Source organism: Hibiscus syriacus, unplaced genomic scaffold (genome assembly GCF_006381635.1).
Source record: "Hibiscus syriacus cultivar Baekdansim isolate YM2019G1 unplaced genomic scaffold, ASM638163v2 tig00116964_pilon, whole genome shotgun sequence".
Taxonomy (NCBI): Eukaryota; Viridiplantae; Streptophyta; class Magnoliopsida; order Malvales; family Malvaceae; genus Hibiscus; species Hibiscus syriacus.
This window is the reverse complement of record NW_024063489.1, coordinates 3,356,778-3,381,294: the sequence shown is the minus strand read 5'-3', so window position 1 is coordinate 3,381,294 and position 24,517 is coordinate 3,356,778. Positions and strand designations below refer to the sequence as shown.

General features: G+C 37.5%; 1 protein-coding gene and 1 pseudogene across 1 annotated transcript; both read left to right on the top strand.

The window, feature by feature from the left end:
• Positions 1–14,789: 14,789 nt before the first annotated feature.
• On the top strand, positions 14,790–16,048 carry LOC120190894 (protein PHOSPHATE-INDUCED 1-like). Its single transcript, XM_039193929.1, has one exon. The coding sequence runs from the start codon at positions 14,843–14,845 to the stop codon at positions 15,800–15,802; it is 960 nt and encodes a 319-aa protein (XP_039049860.1). The 5' UTR covers positions 14,790–14,842; the 3' UTR covers positions 15,803–16,048.
• Positions 16,049–17,282: 1,234 nt separating this feature from the next.
• Positions 17,283–18,405, top strand: LOC120190895 (annotated as a pseudogene).
• Positions 18,406–24,517: the final 6,112 nt, after the last annotated feature.

The window sequence follows — 24,517 nt, the reverse complement described above, 5'->3', positions numbered from 1 at the left end:
AAACCAGAATTCAAACCAGTGCAGCAAAAACTGAGAAGAATGCGACCAGAAATGCTCCTTAAGATCAAGGAAGAAGTCAAGAAGCAATTTGATGCCGGTTTTCTCCAAGTGGCCAAATACCCTGAGTGGGTGGCCAACATAGTGCCTGTGCCGAAGAAGGACGGGAAAGTACGCATGTGTGTCGATTACCGGGACCTTAATAAGGCCAGTCCCAAGGATAACTTTCCTCTGCCACACATAAACACTCTGGTGGACAATACGGCTGGGAACGCCTACTTTTCATTCATGGATGGATTTTCGGGGTATAATCAGATCAAGATGCATCCCGAAGACATGGAGAAGACCACTTTCGTCACAATGTGGGGAACTTTCTGTTACAAAGTGATGCCTTTCGGATTAAAGAATGCTGGGGCAACATATCAGAGAGCTATGGTGACCCTGTTCCACGACATGATGCACAAAGAAATCGAGGTTTATGTCGACGACATGATTGTTAAGGCACAAACCGAGAATGAACATGTCAAGAATCTGAAGAAGCTCTTCCAGAGATTGAGAAAGTTCCAACTGAGACTAAACCCTAGCAAATGTACCTTCGGGGTAACATCTGGAAAACTATTAGGCTTTATAGTCAGCAGGAGAGGCATACAGGTCGATCCTGATAAGGTTAAGGCTATCCAGAATCTACATCCACCACGAACCCAAAAAGAAGTCCGAGGTTTTCTGGGCAGACTAAACTACATAGCTCGGTTCATCTCTCAGTTAACCGACAAATGTGACCCCATCTTTCATCTCCTCCGAAAGAATAGCCCTGGAGCATGGGATAAAAATTGTCAGATTGCATTTGAGAAGGTAAAAGAGTACTTGTCTCACACTCCTGTCCTGATGTCCCCTATCCCAGGAAAACCTCTGTTTTTGTATCTCTCCATATTCGAGAACTCCATGGGGTGTGTTCTGGGTCAACACGACGAGTCTGGGAAGAAGGAAAGAGCCATCTACTACTTAAGCAAAAAGTTCACCGATTGCGAGGTCCGATATCCTCATATTGAGAAGGTTTGTTGTGCCCTGATATGGGCTACAAAAAGACTTCGACAATACATGTTGTATCACACCACTTGGCTGATTTCCAAGTTAGACCCACTAAAATACATGATAGGTGTACCTGCTCTATCCGGAAGGTTAGCCCGATGGCAGATTCTTTTGTCTGAATTTGACATTGAATACGTGAGCCAAAAAGCGGTAAAAGGCAGCGCCATATCCGATTTTTTGGCAAGCAGAACTGATGAGAGCTATGAGCCGCTGGACTTTGATTTCCCAGACGAGGACTTAATGGCCATATCTTTAGAGGAAGCAAGCATTTCAACGGACTGTTCCTGGAGAATGCACTTCGATGGGGCATCAAATGCACTAGGACATGGCATTGGGGCAATTCTAGTCTCCCCAGAAGGGAGTCACTACCCATTTACCAGCAGACTGAACTTTGATTGTACCAATAACATGGCAGAATATGAAGCCTGTGTCTTGGGAATTCGGGCTGCACTGGGGCAAAATATAAAGACTTTGCGGGTATATGGAGACTCAGCCTTAGTAATCTATCAGCTCCGAGGAGAGTGGGAAACCAAGGATATAAAGCTGTTAGAGTACCGAAAACTAGTGTTGGATCTGCTCGAAGAGTTCGACGAAGTCACCTTCCACTACGTGCCTAGAGAAGAAAATCAAATGGCTGACGCTTTAGCTACCTTGGCTGCCACATTCAAGGCTGGCGGGGAGTCTGAAATGATGCCAATTAACATGCAGTCGTATGAGTATCCAGCTCATTGTTACCAAATTGAAGAAGTGAAAGATACTAGGCCTTGGTACTACGACATTCTGCAGTATATCAAACATCGGAGTTATCCAGAAAAAACCACTGAAATCGAGAAGAGAACCCTTAGAAGGTTGGCAGCTGGATATGTCCTTGACGGAGAGGTTTTATACAAGAAAAGCCATAACCAAGTTTTGTTAAGGTGCGTCGATGCTGAAGAGGCAAAAATGATAGTGGAAGAAGTACATGATGGGGTTTGTGGAGCACATGCAAATGGGCATATGATGTCAAGACAAATAATGAGATGCGGATATTTTTGGTCCACACTGGAAAGTGATTGCATCAACTATGCTAGGAGATGTCATAAATGTCAGATTTATGGAGACAAGATAAATGTTCCACCCTATCCACTTCATGTAATGACGTCACCATGGCCTTTTTCTGTGTGGGGCATGGACGTTATCGGGCAAATCCATCCAAAGGCTTCGAATGGTCACCGTTTCATTCTCGTAGCAATTGATTATTTCACGAAATGGGTAGAGGCTGCGTCATACGCCAGTGTCACTCAATCCACTATTTGCAAGTTTCTGAAGAAAGAAATTATATGTCGGTATGGTCTACCTGAAAGGATTATCACCGATAACGCAACAAACTTGAACAACAAGATGATGAGTGCTGCTTGCGAACAGTTCAACATAAAACATCACAATTCCACTGCTTACAGACCAAAGATGAACGGAGCAGTAGAAGCAGCAAACAAAAATATCAAGAAGATAGTGGAGAAAACAACTGAAACCTACAAAGACTGGCATGAGAAGTTGCCTTTTGCTTTGTTCGCTTATCGAACCTCGGTACGTACATCGACTGGGGCAACTCCATTTTCACTAGCCTACGGAATGGAAGCAGTGCTACCCATTGAAGTCGAGATTCCGTCTCTCAGGGTCTTGTCAGAAGTCAAACTAGATGATGCAGAGTGGGCACAATCCAGATATGATCAGCTTAATCTGATAGATGAAAAAAGACTGAAAGCCATTCATCATGGTCAAATCTATCAGAAACGAATGATCAGAGCACACGACAAAAAGGTGCGCCCGAGAATATTCCGTGTAGGGGATCTAGTGCTAAAAAGAATTTGGCCAGTCCAGAAAGATTTCCGAGGAAAATGGACGCCAAATTGGGAAGGTCCTTATGTCGTGAAAAAGGCTTTCTCCGGAGGAGCCCTTATCCTGGCTGAAATGGACGGACCTGAGCTGCCACATCCCATTAACTCGGACGCAGTCAAGAAATACTTCGCTTAGGATGAAAACCCGAGAGGGCGTCCTAAGTTGAAAAAAAAAAAAAAAAAAAAAAAGAAGAAAAAACGTTTAGGGTGAAAACCCGAAAGGGCGCCCTAAATCAAAAAAAGAAAAAGAGGAAAAAGAAGAGAAAATAAGGTGGGTTCAAGATGAAAACCCGCAAAGGGCGTCTTGCAACTAAGGATGGGTCCAAGTTGAAAACCCGGAAAGGGCAATTTGGATATCAACGGTGGAAACATCCCGGCACATGAATCTTCTACGAACCCAACAAATCGGAGAAATGTCGCACCCTCCCAAACGTTGTCGCATTTTCAAAGATCCTTTGGCAAAGGTCGCATTTTCAAAGATCCTTTGGCAAAGGCTGCATTCAAAGTCACCAAACGGCTTTTCAACTCAGAAGTGCCCACGTTATCAAGATCTAAGACATTCATTTACACATCATTGTGTATTCGTTTTCTAGAATGTTTGCCATGTATTATTTGTTCTTCTCCTCCCTTATGAATAAAGACCATCTTTCCTCCAATTCCTTTTGAGCATCTTGAATTAGATTTAAACCTAATGATTTATTTATTTTTATGAAAGATAATCGCATATTACTGTACAAAGATTCATTGAAAAGTACAGGTACCCAGAAGCCGATCAAGGCTCATGCACATGCTTGAGATGGTTGAGGAGCATCTTCAAAAAAAAAAAAAAATCATCATCAAATATTTGAAGAATTCAAGATCAGAGATCGGAACTTCAAGCTTTCAAAGTCAAGAGTCAACAACGACAGGCCACCGGAAATCAAGATTTCTCTCCAGAGCCCGTAATAACATATGTTGCCTATACATTTTAGGCATACCTAAGAGCATGACATCCATACCATCGCATATATGCATATCTTTGCAGGTTTTACCCAGAGCCAATTTCAACTTCACAACGAAGGATATTGGACTCCAGACAACGCAAGTTCAACTTCGCGACGAAGGGACCGCTGGTTGTCAACAAATATTTCTCAAATTCAGAGCCAATTTCAACTTCACAACGAAGGATATTGGACTCCAGACAACGCAAGTTCAACTTCACGACGAAGGGACCGCTGGTTGTCACCAAACATTTCTCCAATTCAGAGCCAATTTCAACTTCACAACGAAGGATATTGGACTCCAGACAACGCAAGTTCAACTTCACGACGAAGGGACCGCTGGTTGTCAACAAACATTTCTCAAATTCAGAGCCAATTTCAACTTCACAGCGAAGGATATTGGTCTCCCGACAACGCAAGTTCAACTTCACGACGAAGGGACCGCTGGTTGTCAATAAACACCTCTCAATTTCAGAGCCAATTTCAACTTCACAGCAAAGGATATTGGACTCAAGACAGCACAAGCTCGACTTCACAACGAAGGGACGACTGACTGTCAACGAATAATTTCTCAATTCCATAGCCATTTCCAACTTCACAAACAGATTGGTTCAATTTCAAGACGAAGGAGTCATCTGCAAACACCGAAGCTTTCAGGTCAAGTTCCACCTTCACGACGAAGTATCTTGAGCCAGGAGACGATTCAGAGGCCAATTGTCAAAAAGCTTTGAGCTCGTTTTCAACTTCACAACGAGGGATTTCGTGCTCAGCATTTTTCAGTTTAAACTCAACCTCACGGAGAGGGAGTCATTTCGACAATTTCAACTTTACGACAGAAAATGTTCGATATAGACAAAATTTGTGTCTTTTAATCTTTGCTCTATTTTCGTTACACGATAATGAGCAAAGAGGGGCAGCTGAAGACACCAAATTTTATCCTTTAACATTATATAATATATTTACATTATAATTTATATATATATATATATATATATATATATATATATATATTTTACATATGGTGCATACATATTTACACACAAATCTGTTACATTTGCAGGCCTGCTACACGAGGCCCAACTGTACACAACCCAAACGTAGGAGTCCAAACGTGTGGGGTTTTCAGAAACCCTAAACATATGCTCTCAAACCCTAGCCTCGTCAGCGCCGCTTCAGCTACCTTTTCACGCGGCCAACACCGAGTTTCACGGCAAGACTCCCATCACCGCACGTCTCGCCTTCAACGACCGGGACTCTCGGCCACGCAAAGAAATAAACAACAAACAACATCAGTGTTTTACTTTAATTTAAACTCTAAAAATAGCCATTTTTTTGGGCTATAAATATTATGTAAAGCACACAAGTTTAGGGGGAGAGATTACTGCGAATACACACAGAAAGTCACCATAGCAAGCACAAAGAAAGTCAGAACACTTGTACAACATTTCGAAACAAGAAATAAAAGCGAGGTATATTAGTTGTTTACCTTTTGGTTCGCTTGATCCTTTGCACGTCAAATTTATCGTCCATCGTGTTGTTTTGAAAAAATCTTTTGGCCGATGAAAAGGTGTTTTCGTTCGAGATCGTTTTGTATAGATCTACGAAAACCCGAGGCCTATTTCAAAAAAAGGTTTGAGATTTGAGTCAAAGGAGAGAAAGGCTTTCAGAAAAACCAATTTTTTATGGGTTTGCCGCCGATGATCGGTGGCCGGCGCTGACCAACGGCGGCCGGCGAGGCGGCGTGTGGCCATGTCTGGGATTTTACGGCGGCGTGTTCTTCATTTCTGAAGAACACGCATGAACAGATGAAGGAAACGAGAGAAAGAGAGGAGAGCTCTCGGGCGAGGAAGGGAGAAATGAAGAGAAAAAAAGGTTTTTGGGCTTTATACATAGCCCGTGCGGTGACCCGCGCGTCAACCCGACCCGGGGAAGGATCCGCGTGTTTTGTTAAAAGGGGTAAACTTCATTTTGGCTCCCTCTGTTTTGAAAAACATTCAATTTGGTCCCCAAATCGGTTTAATTCCCTTGGTTATATTCTGATTCTGCCATCTAACTTTATTTTGTTTCATTTTACCCCTTTATACTCATATATATTTTATTATATCTCGTATTTACTCTTTTATACATAGATATTTGGATTTTTATTTATTTACACTATATATATTATATTCCTATTAGTTATATATATACATTACTTATTTTCTTTTATTACATGCTATTTATTTTATATATTACTCATATTTGCTTTTTTTTATTTTCTTTGTTTTTATATTTTTTATGGATGTATATTTTTTACCTATCTATTTATATTTTTATATTTTTTTTTTCTTTTCTATTAATACTTTTTGTTGTGTTTCACAAATTATTATATTCGTATATATTATTTTTAATTTAACTATTACTATTATCTTCTTTTTACTAATTTATATATATATATATTTACGTTATTATTATTATATATGTATACTTTTTTTCTTCATTGATTATTTTTGCTTAATGTTATATTTTAATATATATGTATATATATATATATATCTATGTATATACTTGTAATAGTTTATTTATATATCTATTATTATTATGTGTACATTTCAAACATTTTATTCGATTACCTTTTTCTTTACTTTGTTTTTATTTCTTTGATGATCATCTTTTTATTCATTGTAATTTATTTATTCGTTGGTTGTATGTAGATTATCAATGTTTCATTTATTCATTTTACTCTGCTTATTAACCCTTTTTTTTCACTATTTTTATCTTCACTCTTGTTTCCCTTATTTTTCATTTTTTTATTTTCGTTCTTTAACGTCTGTATTGTTAAGGGAATTTCAATCAATCAAGGGTAAGTAGTTCAGATCGATGTTTTACCTTTTTAGTTTAACTTTCAATTCTCTTAATTAAAGACAACTGGAAATTACATAGTACCGAAAGGGCAGTTCAAGGGTGCTAATCCTTCCTTGGCTGTAATCGACTCCCGAGCCCGACATATTTCCGGTAAGACGCAGATCAGGTAAGATGGTGTCCGACCCACCTAAATTCGTTTTAAAGTGGTCGGTGGCGACTCCAATCCACATTTTTCAAGTCGAAGCCCAATTCCGGGGCCCAACCGGAAAGACGGTTGCGACAGTTACTTTAAAAATAAAAGTAATTTGTCGTTTGTCAATTAAAGTTGGACAGTTAATCACAAATAAGAAATAAAAAATACATACAATCGACAATTAATATTAAGACTAATATCATCAATTTGTTAAACTAAAATAAAAAACGCTAGGGTTTAAAAAATACCTTTAAATATATTTCAAAGCGCATTTTTCTATATGATAAATATTTAATCTAGATGTGTTATTATATATTTACACGAGCAGAACATGAATCATGTTCTAATCCTGTAGTTAAAGAGATTAAGTAACCAAAAAATCACTTTACCGCAATCTGAACAATTCATTAACCTCCCAATAATCGCGCATCATGCCAACGTTTCAATAGGCAGAGCTAGGGTTGTTCATTCGGTTAATTCGATAGTTAAACTGACCGAATTATTATTAACCGAATTAACTGAATTTTTTAACTGTTAATCGAATTGAATTGTTTTTCGAAAATATTAACCGAACCGAATAAATTTCGGTTAATTTTCAAATTAATCGAAATTTTTTAGAATTTTTGAATTTAATATTTTTTTAATTAAAAAAACAGTTTACAATATCTAATTAATTTGATTCAAACATTATATTAAAATAAGATATTTGTTTCTATCAATTTAGTTCAAACAAACTAACAAATTTGAAATTCTACAAAATAAATGGTGCATGAAGGTTGTGCTAACTGCAACTCGACAGCTACTATTGCAGTATTGCTAGGTGAAATGCTTGATTTTTCTGATGCTACAATCAAGAAGATAGCTAGCTCTTTTGTGTAGGACTTACTGCACAAGCCTCTTGAACATGAAGTGGATGATTAAGGCAAGAAAGTTGTGATCGGAGATGGCATAAACCTGGGTGGCGACCGAGATTAGGCTAACGCAGTGGCAAGGTTGGTGAGGAAGGTTCACTATGCTGCTGGTTGGAAATGTTTGTAGCACTGTATCTTTTATCTTTCCCGCTTCTAAGAAATGCTAATAACTACTATAATTCACTATTTGATCTTTTGGATGCATTAGGGAAATTACAGGCAAATATATCTACTATGCATGATGGGAAGATCAGAAAGTTTAAATTAATGAATTACACATTCAAGAAATGGCTGCAAGTTCCTATGCTGTCAAATGCGTGCTCCACTTGTCCATGCTCGAGCCCATACCTTACACGAATTAAGGCATAAAATAATTGGTAACCGAGTAGCAGGAAGTGGGGGGCATCATATTATGGGGTGAAAAAAATAATAAAAAATATTTAAGGGTTAATTCGGTTAATTAACCAATTTCGAACCGAATTAACCGTTAACCGAATTCTAAAAATTTTCTTAACCGTTAACCAATCGAACTAATTCGGTGGTCGACCGAATTAACCAAACTAATTTGGTTCGGTCGATCAACCGAATTAGTTCGAAAATTTGAACACCTCTAGGCAGAGTCGCCTTTGACTTTTGTAACTATCGTCGACCTAATTCCAGATCCTATCTAGAGGTGGGTATATATGCTAAGGCCCACGGGGCCCGTGCGGGTTTTGAACATCAAAAACTGAAGCTCGTTTAAATTGCGGGATTTTTAGCCCGAACTATTAAACCCACAGGTTTAATGGGTATAACCGCGAGTAACCCGCAATAGTCCGCTTAATTTAAAATTTATAAAATTTTAGAGAAAATAAACTTAAAAATTTTATAGAAAAAGAAAATAAATTACCTATAAATATGATGTTACTTGTAACCATTGTAGTTCTTAAATTTATTAGGGCATTTGTCATTATTCTACCGTTGCTTGATATTTTTTTCATTTACAATGTATCAAATTATGCTTCATTTAAAAAAAAGTTAAAAGATTTATATAGTATTTTAGTCTTATAAAATTTACATCATTATCACTTTGGTATTTAAAGATTTTTTTTATTTAATTTTGACATTTATTTTTTTCATAAAGTATGTTATTCATTTCGTTCTTTAATTATAAAAAGTCACGTGATATTCTAATAATATATCACATGACACGTAATATTTAGATTAAAAATAAGAAAGAAAAGTAAAAGAAAAAATTGAAAACATAATTTTCAACTTTTAAAGGCTTTTACAAAAGAAAAATTGTTAGATTTGTATAATGTTTGACTTTGTTGAATTTTTCTGTTTGAATTTCTGCTTGTAGATATTTATGTATCTTCATATTATAGCCTTGAATAATCGTGTTTTATAAAAGTATAATGTGGTTATTGGTTTATTTGTTTTTCAATTTAGTAATATAAGTAAATATTGTTTTTTTTAATTTGAGTTTAAGTAATTATATCGTTATATATATTAATGATTAAAAAATTAAAAAAATATTATTTTATAAACATTTCCGACTATTTTAAAAAAAATTTAAATATTATTTATTATTTTGACGGTGCTACCTTCCTTTTCAAGTTACTGGATCATTTTTAAAGGTGTAGCAAGTTATAACATTATTTTTTATTACATTTAAAATTATTTTTATTTAACGGGCCGCGGGTAAGCCTGTTTAACCCGCGGGTTAAACGGACGGGTCACGGGCCTTAAAATTCAAAACCGTTTATGATTGCGGACTTTTTAAACCGCTCCACTTAAGTTCGTATAGTCAAAACCCGCGGACTAAACAAACGGATAACCCGTATACCCACCTCTAATCGTATCTATTTTCTTTTCTTTTCCGCCTGTCACATATCAAATCTGTGTTTTATAATATTATATATTAATAAGGCTTTAGTATATAAATTGCCAAATTGGTATATGAATCTATCAACCATTTCTACTTTAACGTATTATAAATAACGACCAACATAGAAATTTAAGAATAAAGATTAAAATTTTAATATTTTAAAAATAATAATGGTATGTAAATTTTTTTATCTTTTTATTTTTTTCTTAACACATCGAACTAAATTTAATCAATTTTTTTAAATAATAGGAATACATATAACTCACTAAGGGGTATAGTACATCTGTCCCTGCTATAAATTTTAGATATTTTAATACTTGAATTTCAAAAACAATTTTAAGTTTGTCAATAATCTTTAAGAAACATTTGGATAAAAGTTTTTAACTGACACATCTTTTTCTTAAATCGTAGTTATAGGTTTATACTACTAGAAATGAAATTTCTCTTTCCTTTTCTTAAATAAGAATTATTTGAAAAGAATCTTGAATTTCAAAAATCATTTAAAATATTAAGCTTGTACTTCATTGGAGTGAAAACAAATTTGAGGACGTATTCGCATAGGAGAGAAGTGCACGCAATTGTAATTTGATCTTAATTTAAATTGGCCTCTTATCTTATCTGTTAATTAAAATATTAACGATAGTATCTGATATGAAGTTATTATAGCCTTCAAAGGTGAAATCATGGATGACACAATCAGCATGCCCCAGCTTCTTAGGCACCATAGCCCAAACCTTTTCTTCATTTCTTTATTAATAGGGCGACCTTGTTTCTTGGACGGTACACGGATTTTGTTTTTGATGTATTCGATTCACAGTATACGGTGGTGGACGCACCTTGTCCACCTTAAAATCAACTTTTTTTACGTTATTTATTCATTTTACAGATGATAGTAAGTGCATTCCTCAATGTGATTGAACTATCGACTCAAAAAGGAGAATTTACTAGCAAAGGGAAATAAATTCAACGCTTTGACGCCTTGTGTGCTCCTCTGTCTTCTTATTTCTTTCGATTTGAATTTCATCAAAAATCAAGCGTATCAAAGCTATCGTTGAGAGGATTTTAGAATATATATTCGTTACACTTGAAATCCTTTTATTAGCATGAATCAAGTGACTTTAATGATTAAAAGATTATTGTTATTTCCTGATATTAAAGGTGTCTCTAGGCCTAGGCCCACCTAAGCTTTGGCCCACCCCACGTCCAAAAAGAGTAAATTATTTATTTAGTTACTTATTATTTAGTCTCTGTTTTGGTCACCTAATTAATATTTATTTTAAATCACACTTAATGTTATATTTTGATTATGTTTTGGTCGCTTGTCTTTAAAAAATTAGTGGTGATGTCATCATACGATAATCTCACGTTAGGATTGAAAAATAATTTAAAAATGTCATGTTAATATCATTGTTAATTTTTTAAAGTTAGGTGATCAAAACAGTACCAAAACGTAAGGTTATATATGATTTTGAAAAAATAATAGTTGAGTGACCAAAACATAAATTAAGTAATAGGTGGGTAACCAAATAGTTAGTTTACCTTAAATAAACAATATGTATGAATTATGTCAAGAAAATTATATTGATCTAATTAATATATTTTCTCTAGATTTAATTCAAATATAAATATATATAATTGTTATTACATTTTTAAGTTAAAAACATAATTCTAAAACAATTATTCAAATTCAAATAAATAAATCTACCATGTATGCAAAGGTATAAGCGTTCAATGTCAAAAGGTTAAAATTCTTTGAACATATATTACCTTGTATTCACCCAAGATTAATAAAAAAATTATTATGATTTTGAATACGTTGTTTGTATTAATGCATGGTAGATTTATTTATTTAATTTTGAATAACTGTTTTAGAATTGACATAAATTGTATAAAATATGAAATTAATTGGAATATATTATAAGAATAACCTAAAAAAATATCATTGTTTAAAATAAATACATAAATATACAAATCATACATAAAAATTTATTATCAACATGTAAAAAGATTAATTGGGCCAGGATCATTCCTATTTGGACTTAAATAGATAAAGGTGATTGGGCTTAATTTGATAGCCTAAAATACGGTCCAATTTTTGGATGGTTATCAACGATGGTCATTATTCATGAACCTTTATGCACTTTATCAGATACAAACCCATTTTATAATGAAAAAAAAAAGATTTATTTACAGTTAATTAGTTAAACAGCAGATTAACACAATACAAAGGGAAATACCATGAGGGTCTCAGACAAGGGATGAACATTGAGAAGTAAACAAGGGTGGTAGCAAGTGAAAACTTAAAAATTGGAACCCAAATATTGAAAGAGAAAGAGGGGGGGGGGGGTTTGAATTTGGATATTGGGATATGGGTAAGAGGGGTTTATTTATAGTTGAGTTGGTTCATGCAATGAGAAAGTTGCAAGGGATTGCACGGTAGATTTCTTATTTTGTTTTATAATACATTTTATTTGCATGAAGATGAGGATAGTTTAGGTTCATAAACTCTGCAAAATCTACAATCGTGGCTAAATGATCAATCGTAGGGGTTTTGAGTACCAGATGCAATGTTCTGCAAGAAAACAAGTATGGAGACGTAGTTGAGGTAGCTTCATCATTTAATTCCATTATCCACACACAAAACTGCAGTGCATTGTCACATCATGGGATTATTCCAGACTGTTTTGGTTGCTCCAGCTGAACTATACTGCTGTAGGAAATAGAGTAGCCTTCCCCATCCCATGAGTTACAGGGATGGATGTCAATACCAATAGGACATGCCCTCGTATTGCGGGTGGTTCACTTCACCAGACATTTTATCAACCCATAGATGCTATTGCTTTGGCGGCATTCGAGGGAATTATAATATACTACTCGCACGCTTAAGCGGATTATTTCGATGGATAATATGAATAAGAAAAATTCCAGCACCAAAACCATGGACGGAAAATGAACATGCAAGGTCGACCGAGATGGAAAAATGGAAGAGTTTACCTTATCATTTTATCATTACACATTGACATTCAGTGGAGCCTCAACAGCGACACCTTCTGAGAAAGTGCGACTTCAGAATATCTCAAAATGAAGGTTTTCCAAGTCTTATATACACAACTAATTTCACCCCATTAGATATATGAAGGTTTCTGGGAAGAGCGGAAACAGTTTATACTGTTAACCATGCAAGAAAAGTTTATCCATAATAGAACAAAGATAGATGGACTGCACATGATATAAACATATGAGAAAATGAGGAAGGAACATCCATCCCCATCGACAATACACGCTTTTCTATGTAACTACAACCCAAAGACACTAAAATAACATTAAACAAGGTCCACAGCTTGGTTTAATTTGTGAAATAGCACACACAAATATTTATGGATTATACCTACACATCGGCAATGGATTTTGGAACTGATAACCATGGATGAAGCTATATTGATGGTGGGAGGGCTATATCCTCCTCTGCAATATTCTATAAATTCAAAATTAAACAAATTAGACCCTAACATCCCTATTTTTAAGTTTCAATTTGATACCTCAACAATTAGATTTTGAACTTTCATATTATTATTTATATTTGTTCTCACGAACTTTATCCTTATTTTGCCCATGCTTATATCCTCTTTGAAAAGAAGTTCAACATTTTATAAGCATGGAGACATCAGACCTTGCAGACAAAGAGAGTCAATATGATAGGGGGCATGAAATTCTGTTGAAGATTTCATGTCATAATAACAAGAAGAAAACATTACTTCCAGTTTAGTTTTGTGAACATGACTATGCTTAATGTGATTTTTGAAATGCATAAGAGGCTTAGATTCTCAACCACCTCGATAAATCTTGCAAGTTGCTGTTAGAAAACTAGATATATATGTGAAAATGTCTCCGACAAGGCAGGTAGTTCCCATCAGACACGGTTCAGTAATAATTTTATATTTCGAATATTTCGGGACTTAAGGGCATTGTAAGTGGACTCATAGGCAACCAATTCATCGATTCGACGTAATATAATATTATTTTAAGATAATATTTTATTTTCTAATTAAATATTCATTAAGATACAAGAATCATGTGATCTAAGTTATTACTTAAATAACTAATTAGCTTGCCTCGCGATTGCTGTTTGTTTAGGTGTTAGATAGTTTAAAATTAAGCTCGTGAATTTAGGGTTAGATTATTTGAACTGTTATACTTTTGATTTGGTCTCGTAGCTTGTAAGTCACGGATGATATGAAAATGTCTGTAAAATCAACATATTTGTTAATTGATTCATTGAATCGTTTTTTATTTAAATATATATCATCTTAATAAGTGATACATACCTCAATTTTCAGTAATAAAAAAAAGAATTTAAGGATACAATAACATGAATTATTATATCCCTCCAATATTGGGATTTATTCAACTTCAAACTTTGAAACTGAAGCACCAACGTTAACCTGCAACAAGTACACTAAGCAGGAGCTCTGTTTTTGAAAAGAGGGAAAAAGGCCTGGGGCTAGCTGGCTGCTCTTCAAGTCCACACTATTCCGTGCCTTGTGTTAGCTTGATCCAGCTAAGTGCCAAGGCCTACAAAATGAGCCACAGGCGCGTACATCACCTTGGATTCCCAGGATTCACCACTTTTGCCCACTCTGACAGCCAGCCAGCCAGCTAGCTACCAATAAAATTAACTCCAGCCTGTCATTTCATAACGTTTATTATATCTGCTTCCATTTTACCACACTTTCGCAGTTCACCAAGAAACTTGTTTTCACGCGCTTAAAAGGCACTGTTAATCACGGATATTTTTTATTGGAGAGTGAAATGAAACGGCACGTAGAGCGAATGGCGGGACACTGTTTTCTTTTCTTTTTTTGAAACCGTTGCGCCTCTTTTTCAAAGCTTACTGGCAATGACGAAGCTCCAACCCTAAATCCCCACTTTTTTTTTAAATTCTAAAGAAATTGAAGTTCAATAAATAAACTCATTTCCCAGGCCTATATATACCCTTTTCCACTATCCTCAAAATCCACAACTCAAACCATATCCTAAAGCACCGTATTGTTCTCCTTGTTTCTTTCCTATCAAAACAAAAAATGGCTTCTTACCTTACTCATTGTGTTTTGAAAATTTTCCTTATGATAGCTCTGTTTCAAATATGTTCGGCCGGAAGGAAGCTGAGTGAACTGGTGCAAGACCAGCCTCAGCTCTTGACATACCACAACGGTCCCCTTCTTTCTGGCAAAATTACAGTCAATTTGATTTGGTATGGCAAGTTCAAGCCTTCCGAGAGGGCTATCGTCTCCGATTTTGTTGCCTCACTTTCCTCCCCCGCCCCGCCTCAAAATAACCAGCCCTCTGTTGCCCAGTGGTGGAAAACAACGGAGAAGTATTACCACCTCTCCTCCAAGAAATCGTCGCTTTCCCTGTCTTTGGGAAAACAGATTCTCGACGAAAACTATTCATTCGGGAAGTCTCTCAAAAACAAACAAATCGTTGAATTAGCCTCCAAGGGTGACCAAAAGAATGCTATCAACGTTGTTTTAACAGCTTCCGATGTTGCTGTTGAAGGGTTTTGCATGAGCCGATGTGGGACTCATGGGTCAGCCTTGGGCTCAACCAGTGGTCACATCAAGGCCAAGAAGTACTCCAAATTCGCTTACATTTGGGTTGGTAACTCCCAGACTCAGTGCCCCGGTCAATGTGCCTGGCCCTTCCACCAACCAATCTACGGACCACAAAGCGCTCCTTTGATTGCACCAAACAACAATGTGGGTCTGGATGGCATGGTGATCAACTTGGCTAGTCTCTTTGCCGGGACTGTCACCAACCCTTTCGGAAATGGTTACTTCCAGGGCCCAGCGGAGGCACCATTGGAGGCTTCATCAGCTTGTCCCGGCATTTATGGTAAAGGGGCTTATCCAGGATACGCAGGAAACCTACTTGTAGACGCAACAACGGGTGCTAGCTACAATGCTCATGGTGACAATGGCAGGAAATACTTGCTTCCTGCTTTGTATGATCCTTCAACATCATCTTGCTCGACTTTGAGCTAACCACCTGAAGCATCGATTAGCTAACCATCGGTGCTAGCTACAATGCTCATGGTGACAATGGCAGGAAATACTTGCTTCCTGCTTTGTATGATCCTTCAACATCATCTTGCTCGACTTTGAGCTAACCATCTGAAGCATCGATTAGCTGAATGTACACGGATTAGGGTTTAATTCTTTTATTTGTTAAATTATTATGATTATGCGGATAATAAAATACCAGCAAACTACTTGGGTTTGCTTTTATCATGTTAACAATTCTCACTCTGGAGTTTTCGTTAGTGATTCAAATCAATCAGCCTTTCCTACTTTACTGGGGAAACTTCCAATTTTGGTTTTCCAGTTAAGGATGTTGGAAATTGGATTAGCTCAGTTGAATAAAAAACAATTGGCAGCAAGACCTACAGTAGGAACATTACTCGTGTTCAGGCTTGTAAACAGCATCTGGTCGTGGACAATTAGTCAATTATTCATTCGACTGCCCTGTTTTCTTGCCTTCCGTATGCCTTTGTCAAGGGATGAACCTAAATTTTTATTTGTATTTTTTATTGGTTATCTTAATATCTCACATTCTAAAATTTTATAATTTCGTACCCCTTAAAATTTTAATACAACTTTTTAAGTTTACATGAAAATGGTAAATGAAAACACACGTGCTCATGTGACAATATTTGCTAAAACAACTTAATAAATTTGAGCTTATTCGTATTAATTTATTACATAATGAATCATATTATTATCGTCAAACTAATCCATCTATCCCTAACTTCGGTTAAGTTTGGATTAGATAAAAAAATATTTTTTAAAAAATTATGTAGCAGCATGATACCTCTATTCATAGCTCTTGGTCTGCCGTGACTAAAAATCTATACATTACATTTGTAAAAATTATTTCATGGGTTATTGTTGATTCTAACATGTGTCTTGGCTTTGCATGCATATTCATCGTGATCTTTTGATTTAATTTAGTTCATATTTTATAAATATTTTTATTTTCTAAATTAAAGACCGTAGTGCAGCAAATTATTTCAAAACCAGTAAAAGTTGTGATTAACTATATTTGTATATTTATAATAAGATTAATTTTATATGCGGCAACACGTAACTTGGTACATGTACATGTTACACAAATGTTTCATCTATGAACACTTATTTTCCTCTTCAATAATTCTCAATTATGAAAGCTTGATGTTCCAGCTAGTTGATCTTTTGAAACCCTAAAGCCACCTCCCCCAAATGGATTTGGCTGCACAGTCCCCAAACTACTATTACGCGTTTTCCCACTGCCTCAAAAGCACCATCACCCGAATAACCACCCAATTTCGTCAATTTTCTTCACGTCTCTTTGCCTTTATCTGCCCTTAGCTGGCTTTAAACTGTATTCCTTTAACGCATTGGCAACGCGTCAGTTGGCTGGCATGCCACCCCACCTTCTCTTTCCTGCCACTTACTACCCTTAAAAAAATCTGCATACCTCGTTTCACTTCTCATCATCCAAAATTACCTAAAAATGAACATTCAATCTCACTTCATCTGAGCTTTTCTTCTATAATGGCTTCTTTGGACACTTCCAATGTTGTTCTGTTTCTTCTTGTTTTGGTGTCTTCGTTATATTTCACCGCGGAAGCAAGGAAGCTCGTGGAATCGGACGAAACCGAGCAGCCTTTGCTTTTCCAATACCACAATGGCCCTCTTCTATCTGGGAAAATATCTGTTAATCTCATTTGGTATGGCAAATTCAAGCCTTCCCAACGTGCGATTGTCTCCGATTTCATCGCTTCCGTTGCATCTTCCAAGCCTACAGTAGCTCAACCCTCCGTTGCTACATGGTGGAAAGCCACGGAAAAATATTATCAGCTCACCAAGAGACCTTCTTCTCTTGACATCTCCTTGGGTTCACAAATCCTTGACGACAACTACTCTTTGGGAAAATCACTCATGAATCAACAAATCGTGGAACTGGGATCAAAGGGTGCTCAGAAGAACGCCATTAACGTTGTTTTGACATCAGCCGACGTGGCTGTTGATGGCTTCTGTTCTAGCAGGTGTGGAACCCATGGTTCAGCTTTAGGAAGTTCAAGCAATGGTCACAGTAATTCGCTTATATCTGGGTCGGTAACTCAGAGACACAGTGCCCGGGTCAATGCGCTTGGCCATTCCACCAGCCCATCTACGGACCACAGAACCCACCTTTGGTTGCACCCAACAATGATGTCGGTCTTGACGGGATGGTGATCAATATAGCTAGCCTCTTGGCTGGGACTGTGACCAATCCGTTTGGAAATGGGTACTACCAGGGTCCGAAAGAGGCACCGCTGGAGGCTGCATCTGCTTGTCCCGGGATTTATGGTAAAAGGGCTTATCCGGGCTATGCCGGACACCATCCGGTGGACGCCACAACTGGTGCCAGCTACAATGCACATGGTGTCAATGGGAGGAAGTATCTGCTACCTGCTTTGTTTGACCCTACGACCTCAAATTGTGCTACTCTGGCTTAAGAGTTTAAACGGGGATTATAAGACATGAGAGGATGTTAGCGTATAAAATACTATATTTTAGGACAGTACAATTTTGTGAGATTCTTTTATTCTGTTGTTATTGATTTATTCTTTTTCCATAATGGTTATTGGTCAGATTTATACTTGGAAATATTTTCTCCATTCATCTAATATGATTTGTATCCAATTGAAGGCTATTTTCCCGGTATATCACCTGTGATCGGTATTATTATCGATCTAACACCGGTCATACTATATTTTTTGATCTAACACTCTTAGTAGAAAAGTGCGCCCTCTGCACCACGTTATATGCTGATTTGGCGCCACGTGGGTATAGCGCGCCCCCTGTCCAGCGATATACGGTGATCTGGCGTCACGTGGGTATAGCGCGCCCTCTGATCCGCGTTATACTCCGAAATTATATTTAACGCGGTCCCTGATCCGCGCTATATCTTTTATCTAAATAATTGCATATAGCGCGGTGCAGGTATCGCGCCTTATATGCTTATAAATACACTCCTCCGGCTCACATCTCCTCGCATCTCTCCTCTCTTATAAATTAATACAACAATTCCGTCAACGAGTAATAATTCTCGCAATCTTCTCAAATTTGATTTAGAATTTCGTGCGATTTTTCGTTATAAGGTAATTTTGTTATAATTTTTTAATTATATTTATTTTTTATTATCATTATTTGAAAAAATATTATACTAATTATTTTCAATTAATTTTTATGTTTGTAAAATTGAAAAGCGGGAGCATACGTCGAAATAGTTTTGCAGTGCATGTAATAATATAAAATTATATTATTTAAATTATTTACGTTGATGTGTAAAAAATTTATTGTGTTATATTTTCTTTCATATATAATTTATTTAATCAGGTTTGTTTAAGTTATTTTTTTTTTGCAGATATAATATTGCCGCACTTTTAAACTCAAAGAATGGCACGACTTTCAGCTATTGTTTATTATGATGGTGAAATTCGAGAAGATGAAACCGACGTTGTTTTCGTATCAAATGAGCGTGTTAAAATATCATTCAAGAGAAACATAACTCTTGAGGAGCTAATAACGAAGATTTCGAGGAAGATTCATGTTGGAAGTAACAGAAGAATGTCGTCGTTGCAGTACAGATTTCCAACATCATTGTTGCCATTAACTTATACAGCGTTCGAACTTTCGAACAATGATGATGTTCAAATGATGGTTGAAGCTCAAAGTAATTATTCAAACGCCGCTATTGAGATGTTTGCACATTTTGTTCAAGTGCGTGCTGTTCGGGGTCAATCTTTAAGCTCACACTATGGGCTGGCTGAACAAGTTGATCAAGTTGGCAGCCCGACTACAATAATGTGTAATGATTTTAATGCCGTAATAGGGAGACATTCATCCGTAACTCCTTACGATATGTACCGAGGTGGGTCCACGAACAATCTGTATGGCAACACCGCGTCCAGTTCAAGGGGAAGGCATTCATCTGCAAATTTCTTTGACCATATGGAGATGCCATCGACGCAATCATCTGTGCAGTTTCCATTTGACACGGTGGCTTCAAGCTCCAGGGGGAGGCATTCGACTGCAAACTTTTTCGATCTCAATGTCGATATGCCTTCCAGTTCAAGGGGAAGGCGTGCAAGTAGTAGGTTCTTCGACCTAAATGTGGAGAGCATGGAGGAACCATCATTTCCACCAGAAGAACCACTTCGTGAGCCTGGTGCGGATGGTGCTGAGACTGGACTATTCATTCACCCAGAATCACCGCAATTCAACTCCGATGATGATGAAGTTCCAGGAAATGTGGTACAAACTGACCCTCCTGCACACATGTATGAAGTTGATTATGGTGCAATGTACGGGCCAGAATTTGCGGATATGCCTCATCTCGGTGACTATGGATATTACTCATCAATAAATAATGGTGAATTATCTTTAGGCATGGAGTTTTCAAGCAAAGAAGAAGCGATGATGGCTATCAAAAATTACAATATTCGTAATTCTGTTCAGTCCAGAGTCAACCGATCGACGACCGAAAAATATGTATGCTATTGTGCCCGGTGCGAAAACGGATGCAATTGGATGGTTCGCGTATCGAAAATGAAGAGGAAAACCAACATATGGGAACTAACAGTATACAACAGTCCTTACACATATTGTGCTAGAAGGGTCAACCAAGATCATCCGAACTTGGACTCTGAAGTGATATGCCAAGCCATCATGCCCATGGTAAAAGCAAGCTCTCATATAGCTGTTGCAGTGCTGATTTCAACTATACAATCGCAGTATGGGTACACTGTCTCCTATAAAAAAGCTTGGTGGGCAAAACAAAATGCCATTGTCAAACTTCATGGCGAATGGGATGCATCTTACAATGAACTTTCAGGTTGGTTTAGGCTGGTGCGGACGTTGAATCCTGGGACAATTGTGGACATCGAAACCTCCTATGCATACCATAATGATCGAGTTCTTCGCGATCGATGCCAATTCTACCGGGTTTTTTGGAGTTACCCACAGTGCGTTAATGCTGCCAAATACTGCAAGCCTGTGGTCCAGATCGACAAGACTTTCTTGTATGGAAAATACAAACAAGTTTTATTATTGGCAGTTGTCCAAGATGGCAATCACAACATTCTTCCAGTTGCTTTTTCTCTTGTCGAAGGAGAAGATACAGATTCTTGGGCTTTTTTTCTCCGAAATTTACGTGCACATGTTATCACGAGGGAAACAATTTGTGTCATTTCAGATCGCGGAGCTGGGATCAAAGCAGCAATGGAGTCTTTGGGTCCAATGTGGCAACCACCCTTTGTCCAACATAGGTATTATCTCCGACACATTGCTGCGAACTATCATGGAAGGTACAAGAAGAATGATGAGCGTCAATTAATTGTGCGTATGGGTAAGTGAAAGCAAGTTAGTAAGTTATACATTTTTTTATCATTTTAATTTTGTAAAGAAAGCAAGTTAGTAAGTTATACATTTTTTGATCAGGTTACGAACTACTTCCTCGAACGTTTGAATCAATGCTTCAAGATTTGCGGGCGAAGAACGAGGAAGGATACGATTATATCAGCCTCATCGATAAAGAAATGTGGACGAACGCATATGATGGTGGATATCGATATGGACACATGACGATCAACTTGGATGAGGCAATCAATTCAACCTTAAAGGGTGCACGTCACTTACCTGTAGCAGCTTTGGTAAAAACTATATATTTTCGTTTGGGGGCGCTTTTTGCGAAGCTCAGGGGACAAGCTCAAACCTGGATGCAAGGCGATCGTGTCTATCACCCTAGATTAGTTGCAGATCTACAGAAAAAAATTGTTGCATCAAATGGAATGTCTGTAATAAGCTTCTTTAGAAGGCATGAAATGTTTCGTGTCACAGAGTTACCCCGACCTCTTCAAGGGATTAAAGCTGTGTCGTTAAGAGTAAATCTAAGGGACAGAGCGTGCGACTGCGGGCTTTTTCAAGCTCTCAAGTATCCATGCTCTCATGTGATAGTAGCTTGCTCGCATACACGTCAAGACTATAACCATTTTATGGATCCCGTATACCTACTATCTGAAGTTTTTAAGGTATACGAATTTGAGTTTCCCCCATAGGTAATGACAAAGACCCTGATGAGGTTCAAGATTGGCTTCTGATTGTACCAAATCCGAGTTTATTGAGGGAGCGTGGTCGTCCAAAATCCAATCGAATTCATTGCGATATGGATATTCGAGAAAGATCTAGACAAGCCAGAAGATGTGGCCATTGTAGAAACCCATGACACACTAGAAAAACATGTTCACTTCTGTTGTCATCAAGTAACAATTGATGAGGAAATGATGTATTGTTTATCAAATAATAATTCTTGTATTTTAATTTGCATTTACTTCAAGTTAATGTCATTCGATAATCGCTGATGAAGATTAAAAAAACGAACACTATTATTAAATTTTATCAAACTAATAACAATTTGATATTTAAATACAACAAACTTACAATAAGAATTAAATGGTAAATGATAACCAAATTACAATAACTGATATTAAATGGTAATAAACAAAATTAACTAAAATATATTAAAAAAAGTTCAACAAATTTAACAAAATAAAGTAAGTATTAAATGAGAAATAATAAAAAATTACAATTAAAAAAAATAAAGTAAATACAAATATAATAAAAAAAATCTATCGATGCCTGCATCACGAATGTGTTCCGCATGGCGGTGGCTGTCGGTCTCGAGGAGGATTTCTTCGTATCACTGATTCTGACTCCTCGTTGTCATCATCATCGTCATCGTCGTCGTCACCATCATCATCGTCGTCATCGTCATCCTGAGCAGGTATATCAGGTTGATGAGAAGCTGATGAAGATGAAGCACCTCCATAGAATAAGGACCCTGGAGGTGTATGACTGACTATCCCACCGGCATGCGAAAACTGGGAAAACTGGGAATAGCCAGACATCGTTGAGTGTGAAAACTGTACAGGAGGTGTCTGTACTGCGGCCATAGGCGATGAGGATGAACCCACCAAATATCCAGCATATGAACCCCAAGTCAGATCTGAAAACATAGACCCATAATAGCCTCTAAGAGGGGTCATCTGTGACGGTGGTGGTGGCGGGGTCATAAAACCAGGTGAAGGTGGCGGCGGCGGAATCTGGTAATGGAAAGGCGATGGCGGCATCATATATGGCTGCAGCATCATATATGGCTGCAGTGGCTGCTGGGAAGGTCCTGCTGGTGTAGCTGAGGATGAACCGGAAGCACCTGCTCTCCGTCCACGAGTCGGGGGACGATGGTGCTGTGTCGGTGAACGTCTCTGTCTACGTCGTGGAAAGTTCTGCCCTCGTGCATCCTCGGGAAGTAGAAACGGTTTCCCATTACTGTTGAACCACTCATAATAATCCTCAGCATACATCAATAGGTCATCAAAAATGGGCTCTCTACGGGGAAGGCGCCGCCACAACACGACCCACCCATGATGCCTCACCAGCCAATCTGTATCTGTCTTGTCGCGTCTATCTAAGCTGTGTAACTCGTCCATATTGCGAGGTGCTTCCGGAATTGGTTGAAAACAACCAAACTGCCAGAGCACGCGATCAGTGGAGTGCCTCTCGACGGTCGCATAACAGATCAGAGGGACCATCGCCATCAAAACACCTAATAGACCCCTCAACTCATGTGGAATCACCGCCCTCACATTATCAGTAGAATATGGCACCATTCAAACTAAAACAAATAATATATAATTTTTATCAAAATAATAATCTAATTATATAACTATAATCTAAAATCAATTTTTAAACATTAAAATTCATACCTGTGTGCCAGCCTTCTGATCGATTAGCACCCTAATTTTTTCTAAATCATCAGGTAGCTCCTGATGATTTTTCCTATCAGTATACCACCTATTCAAGGGAAAAAATTTGTTATACGCTGTATAAAATTATTAATATACAAAATCAGTTTTATAATTACCTCAGAAATAGTGGAAATACGAATGGGTTCTTCACAACATGACATAAAAAGGGCAATCGATACCATGCCCAAGACTGCAGCAGCAGGAGACATCCGCCGATAGCATTACGTCTGTAGTCAGTGGCTCCACACATCTTCCTGTACAACAAAGCCAAAACTGCCGAGCCCCAACTGAATGATCTGGCGAGACGAAAGTCGCTAAGATGTCGCAACCACATGCAGTGAACTAGGTTACGCGATTTGTCCGGCATCAACAACCCTCCTATCAACTGCAGTATGCATGCCCGTGCACACATCTTAACCTCATCCTCAGAGGCGTCTGCGCTCAACTCCCGAAAATTGGCATCTAACCAATTTAACGGTATCCTACCTCCGATAAAATTTTTCGGGACACGTCCTAGACTATCTCGACACAAAGTAGTCCAAGAACCGGAAACTATCCCCGATATCACATCTCCATCCACCAGAAGCCCCAGGTGCATAGAAACATCCTCAAGCGTGATCGTGCACTCTCCGCACGGAAGATAGAATGTGTGGGTCTCCGGTCTCCACCGCTCTACTAAGGCAGAAATCAGGTCTGGCTCTATTTTACAGTGACCCTGATATCTACCTATGTAACCGAATCCAGCCTCTACTAAATACGACAAGACACGGCTGGGTATTGCTAACTTAAGATTCCTAATAAAAGGATCTAATACACGATCCTTCTCCTAAAAATAAATAATTACAAAAATTAATTCTTAATCTAATAA

Coding starts and splice junctions, on each gene's coding strand:
- LOC120190894 (XM_039193929.1), top strand. CDS start 14,843: ATGGCTTCTTACCTTACTCATTGTGTTTTGAAAATTTTCCTTATGATA.